Source organism: Populus trichocarpa, chromosome 16, assembly GCF_000002775.5.
Source record: "Populus trichocarpa isolate Nisqually-1 chromosome 16, P.trichocarpa_v4.1, whole genome shotgun sequence".
NCBI classification, from domain to species: Eukaryota; Viridiplantae; Streptophyta; class Magnoliopsida; order Malpighiales; family Salicaceae; genus Populus; species Populus trichocarpa.
In genome coordinates this window covers 11,602,300-11,608,016 of record NC_037300.2, presented here as the reverse complement: position 1 = coordinate 11,608,016, position 5,717 = coordinate 11,602,300, and the positions used below count along the sequence as shown (strand labels likewise).

At 32.6% G+C, this 5,717-nt stretch overlaps 1 protein-coding gene across 1 annotated transcript; it reads right to left on the bottom strand.

Annotated features, from left to right (window-relative positions):
* Positions 1-2,522: 2,522 nt before the first annotated feature.
* On the bottom strand, positions 2,523-2,912 carry LOC112326244 (josephin-like protein). Its single transcript, XM_024593584.2, has one exon. The coding sequence runs from the start codon at positions 2,910-2,912 to the stop codon at positions 2,523-2,525; it is 390 nt and encodes a 129-aa protein (XP_024449352.2).
* Positions 2,913-5,717: the final 2,805 nt, after the last annotated feature.

Here is a 5,717-nt window from a genome sequence, read left to right as displayed (position 1 = left end):
ATTATCAGATTCTTATCTTTCATCTGCACTGCAAAACCTTTCTCCAGAAATTGTCCCAAACTTAGAATATCGCTCTTCATATCTGGAACGTAAAACACTTTTGAAATGAACTTTTGCTTACCATTCTTAAGCTCAATTAGAATTCTGCCTCTTCCTTCAACAAGTCTTTGTGAAAGATCTCCAAAGCAATATTGTCTGTATAATTCTCATCTAGATAAAAAAATACTTCCTTCATTCCACACATATAATTAGATGCTCCTATATCTAAATACCATGTGTTGGAGTTACTACCATCAAATTTTCCACAAGCCAACAGCAAAGCAGGTCTTCAGAATCAGGTCCCTTCTCGGCAAAGTTAACACTTTTATCTTCAAATTTATATTGTGAACAATCTGAAGCGAAATGATCATACTCCTTACAATTATAACATTGAACATTTGCATTATTATTCCTTTAATTTTAATATCCACCGCGACTTCTTGCTCTTCTTCTACCACATCTTCTGAAGTTGAAACTTTGATTTCTTATTCCATAAGTTTATTGATTTCTGGATGATCTTCCTCCTCTTTCTATCCTGTAGAAGAATCTTCTTATTTGAAATGATCCTCTACTAGATCTAGCAACATTCTTTATAGTTAAATTTTTATGTAATACTTTCTCAAGAGATCTTCCTTCTCTTTTATCAATTTTCTGTTTATGAGCTTGCAAAGATCCTTTAAGTTCTTCTATTGTCAAATCTTCAAAATCCTTTAATTCTTCAATTGTTACTACCACATAAATCCAAAGACCTCAAGATCTTCTCCATCACACGAACATCATCAATATTTTCACCATTCATTCTCATTTGATGTACTAAAGAGATTACTTTTGTGAAGTAATATGAAATTGTTTCATTACTTTCTTTATTTAGCTTCTAAAAATCTTCTCTCAATGTTTGCAATCGTACCCTTTCTAACCTTTCAACTTCAGTATAAGTCTTATTAAGAATTATGTTTCCTTTGAAATCTTTGCAAGTGCCATCATCTCAAGAGTTGCTTCATCAAGCCCTTGATAAAAGGTGAATAGAGCTTTATTATTCTTCTTTCTTGATTCTCTCAAATCTTGTTTTTTTTGTATTGCTCATTGCTTCCTATTCTCTTGTTGATTCTGGTTCATTATAATCATCTTTAACTAACTCCTATAATTTTTGTGATCTCAACGATGCCTTGTACTGAATACATCATAAATCATAAGTTTCTTTTGTAAGATGAGGAATATGAATTTGAGTACTGTTATTACTAGAAACCATGATTACTCTCAAGCTCTAGTACCAAATTTGTTAGAAAATATCACTTAGAAGAGGAGGAGGAATTGTATAACACTCATAAGAAGCTTTTGCTATACACACATTTTTTATTTTTTTTTGGAATACAAGACACTAAAAATTAGTACTCTCACACAATTTTATTATGACAATTTCATATATATATATATATATATATATATATATATATATATATATATATATATATATAGACTTTTACAAACTTGAAAGATTTTAAATGAATATTTCACTCATTAAATTGACTTTCATGTCAGTTTATTAAAACTGACTTTAATGCTCTTGGTTTTCAAGAAACAAGTTTAATCACCAACAGAAAGTGCCAAGGAATCAGCACTTTCTGGAGCTTGGATTCCATATGATCCCAAATTGCCCTTCCCTGTAAGAGAGCTTTTGAAATTATAAAATTTCAAGTTATTGCATCTGAGAACTTTCGAAAGCTCTCAGTCAATTGTTAAATGTGTCATTTCATGCTATCCCTTGCACATGAGGAAACGAATCTGGAATTGTTAGTTTTCTTTTTACTAGCTAGCGTGCTATTACTGGACATTCAATGATTAGTGATAAGTGCTCTCTCTCATAGTGCTACTTTTTTCTATCAAATTCTCTGCGGATGATGTTCAGACAAATTAGTGTCAAGAACAATGCTTGGACATGATTACGGGAAAATTATTTGAACCGTTCCCATTATTGAAAGCATTGTCTGCAATGTGCGTCCATGACTCAAGCACTGTGATAGAGTGTATTGAGCTAGCTGGCTAATTTAAATTTATTCGTAAGAAAACAATGAAAAAAGTGAATCCACATGGGATATTTGATCAGTAATTGCCATGATAGTGATTCAGCCTTTTAGTGCTAGATAGGCTCGACCCTCTAGGTTGGCCCACCCTTGGAATGGTCATGTTTCCATTAGTTGTATGCTGTCGAAGTGTCTTACATGAAACTTATTGTCTTGTTCGGCTTCAAAGGTGTATCCTATGCCGTGAGAGAATTAGACTCAAGACGTGACCCCGTATATATGCAAAAGATTCTTGATACTCGAACTCTATGCATAAACATATCAGTGGCTGTTGCTATTTGTACCGATTCCTCGTGTATTTGCCTACTTCTCTATTAGAAACTAAGAAACTACTAATGATCAATGAAATAATATGAACTTTTTGTTCATTTCATATACATATTTTTCTCTTGACAGCAGAGTCTAATAAGAATTTGTAGAAACTGAGTTTGACCTCTGCAAAGAGGATGAAGAATTTAGGAACTCAATGCAATCTTCAATAGCTTCAGCTCGTTGAGAGTCTACTGCCTCAGCAAGTGATCTTGATCTTGGCAAACTTGATGAAGTAACCTTACGTGAAGATTTCCTTCCCATGGGCACAAAACGTAGAACTCTTGCTACCTTAGCTCCGAGGCGCCTTAGTAGTCTTGCTGGTGAAAATTTTGAGGTTCTAGGAAGCCTAAAAGAGAAAATTCCAGCAATCTTCTTCCTGCTTCCACCTACCCTTGTTCCACTTCCATGTTTAAGAAAGATTGTTGGCTTATCATTTTCATCAGGACTGAAACTTAATCGCTTGCTTGCTTTGCGTGACATTTTGGACTAGTTGTGGAGAGTTCCAATGAGAAAAACACCCTTGCTTGTTTTGAGATAGAGAAAGAAACAGTGCATGGAGGGGAGGGAGGGAGGGAGTGAGAGTTGTGAACAAGAAGGGGCAGTTGGTAAGTTTGTTGGGGGTATTTATTGATGAAAATTAATGTGACATAAAGAGAAGGTAAAGAAGATACTGATCAAGATAAAGGTCAAATATTGGATTAAGGCTTCTCATCGAAAGGAGGAATAGACAGTTGTATTTGTGAAAATTTATACTTGTTAAGGGGTGTACGGAAGAGTATTTGTTTATTTTTTAAAGTATTTTTTATTTATAAATATATTAAAATAATTTTTTATTAATTTTTTATTTTTTAAAATTTATTTTTTGAATATCAACACATCAAAACGATCCAAAAACATAAAAAAAATAATTTTAAAAAAGATGATTTTTTGAATCTTTGTATACTTCCATTTGAGCTACCCTCCCAGACAGAAAGCAGATAAAAACCATGTTTAGGTGTGTTTTAAAAGTATATTTAGCATGAAAAAAACATTAAATTAATGTTATTTTTAGTTTTTATCAATAATATTAATGTAATGGTATCAAAAATAAAATAAAAAATAAAATAAATTATTTTTTAAATAAAAAATACTTTTAAAAACCAAATTACACCACAATTATAAACACATTCTAAGTAACCAGCCAGCCAGCCGTTTGGTTCAACTTCTCACCACTTTGTAAGGGAATACGTGTAGCCATGCATGAGACATGTACATGGCATGTTCACCGTATTCTACATATTGTACATACCCATCGACAATATACTCCCCCCCGACTTATGCCTTATGATTAGATACTATTTAGGATGCTCATTTTGAAAATATGGAGAAAGTGGTAGCATCTGATCCATGTGAATCAAAATTGTCTGATTATCAGTGATCCCTGTAACATGATCGGTTTGGTTTATATGATCTAGTTGTGTGTGATTATTTCATCTGTATTTGCGTCACGATGCTCATTTTAGCATGTATGAACTTTTTATTTAATAGCCAACACTAAGAATTCAATGTTTCGCTCTTATAGTCAAGGAAACCATTACAGCTACGTTACATAATTCAAGGTCTCCATGTGCTAGCCAGGCTAAATAATTTAAAAACCCGTTTTCTGAAGCAAGTATGAACAATAGGCTTGCTGTGCATCCACGAATTCAACACAACCAAGAAGAAATAGGTTTGGTCAAAAGCAAGAGGAGGTGGTGGAGCCTTCAACAGGGTAAGAGTGAGTGAAATGAGGTAAAAAAGAAGAGAAAACCAAGGACAGAAGAGGGGCAGAATTTGATACTCTTCTCGTCAGCGTTGCTTTTTAGGCTTCCTATGGCCCTACCTGCCCTTTGCTTTGCCTTTTGTTGGCCATCATGATTCCAAAAGGATCAGGAATTCTAGTAATGATGCCCCATTTCAAGAGGGAATCTATTTGAATGTGGAAGCGTGGGCATGGCTTGAACATTATGGAACCCATCTTTTCCTTTCCCTCTGTCATTTTGACAGAAGAAAATTCCTGATGAACAGATCTGTTTGCTGGTGATTTTTTATTTTTTTATTATTTTTTTGACTGGGGAGATAAAAGGTCCCAGTTTTATGTCCCATTTCTCTCAGTCTTCGACGAGCAATTAATCAACCGACCATCTTGAAGACAGAAGAGAAAACAGCAAAGGCGTGAAAGCAAATGGCTAAGGTATCGTACACATATAGCTTTGGTTGAATTGAAAGTGCTGCTTACAGATTTTTGGACAACAAAATTTTGACCCCTTGTTTTAGGATGGCATAGAAGGAGAAATCCTGAATTCAAATTACAACCGCCTCACTGATTCAGAAGTGTATTTGTGAACATACTCGGACTCGAAACCTTATCTTCTTATTAATGAATAAGTTTATTTAACATTAAATTAAAAAAAGTGGAGTCTACTTTAAGATTAAAACTTTATTTAAAATTATTCTTCAACAAAAATAAATAAAATGAAATATTAACATGATCAAAACAAATTATGGTTTAATAAAAATTAATTTTAAATAACTATTAGTTGACATGTTTTGTGAAATGCAAAACGTTCTATCTAACTTTCATAATCTAATTTTGGATCTTCAAAAAATATTTTAAATACATTTTATTTTTTATTTAAAAATAAAAAAATTCAAAAATATTTTTAAGACACAAGGAGATAAGTCATCGAGCTTCAACAGACCAAAATAATCAGATTGAGATATTTTGACATGATAGGATGAATAAAAACTTAACATAAAGAAAGTAGAGGTTGAAATCCAACTTGACCAAAATTAAAGACTTAATTGAAGAAAAGTTAGTTTAAAAGTCAATTTGGTCAAAATTGGAAGAATTAATTAAGTTCAAGAATTTAATTTAACTTCTAAAAGGTTTTATAGATTCAATTGAGGACTCAATTGAAGAAAAATCAAGTTTTAAGGCCTAATTCAGATCAATTCACAAAGATAGGAAGATTAGGGACCCAATTAAAACTTGGAAAGGCTAAATTGGTGCAATCAGGGGTTCAATTGAAAGAAATTTAAAGAAATTTAAAGATTAAATGCTTATTGAGGGTCAAATTGAAGAACTTAAAAACTAAGGATCAAAATGTATAAGGCACGTGAGTTCAGGGACTGAAACTAATCAAATCAGTGGTCTACTTGAAAGAATTTGAGAGTTTAATGGTTTTTTTTTTTTTTTGGTAATAATCGGGGCTAATAAGCCCTTCTAAATTGAACGAGTAACAGTAGACCCAATCAGGTCATAAT

Bases quoted from the DNA above. Each gene is read 5' to 3' on its own strand.
- LOC112326244 (XM_024593584.2), bottom strand. From the start codon at position 2,912: ATGTCACGCAAAGCAAGCAAGCGATTAAGTTTCAGTCCTGATGAAAAT.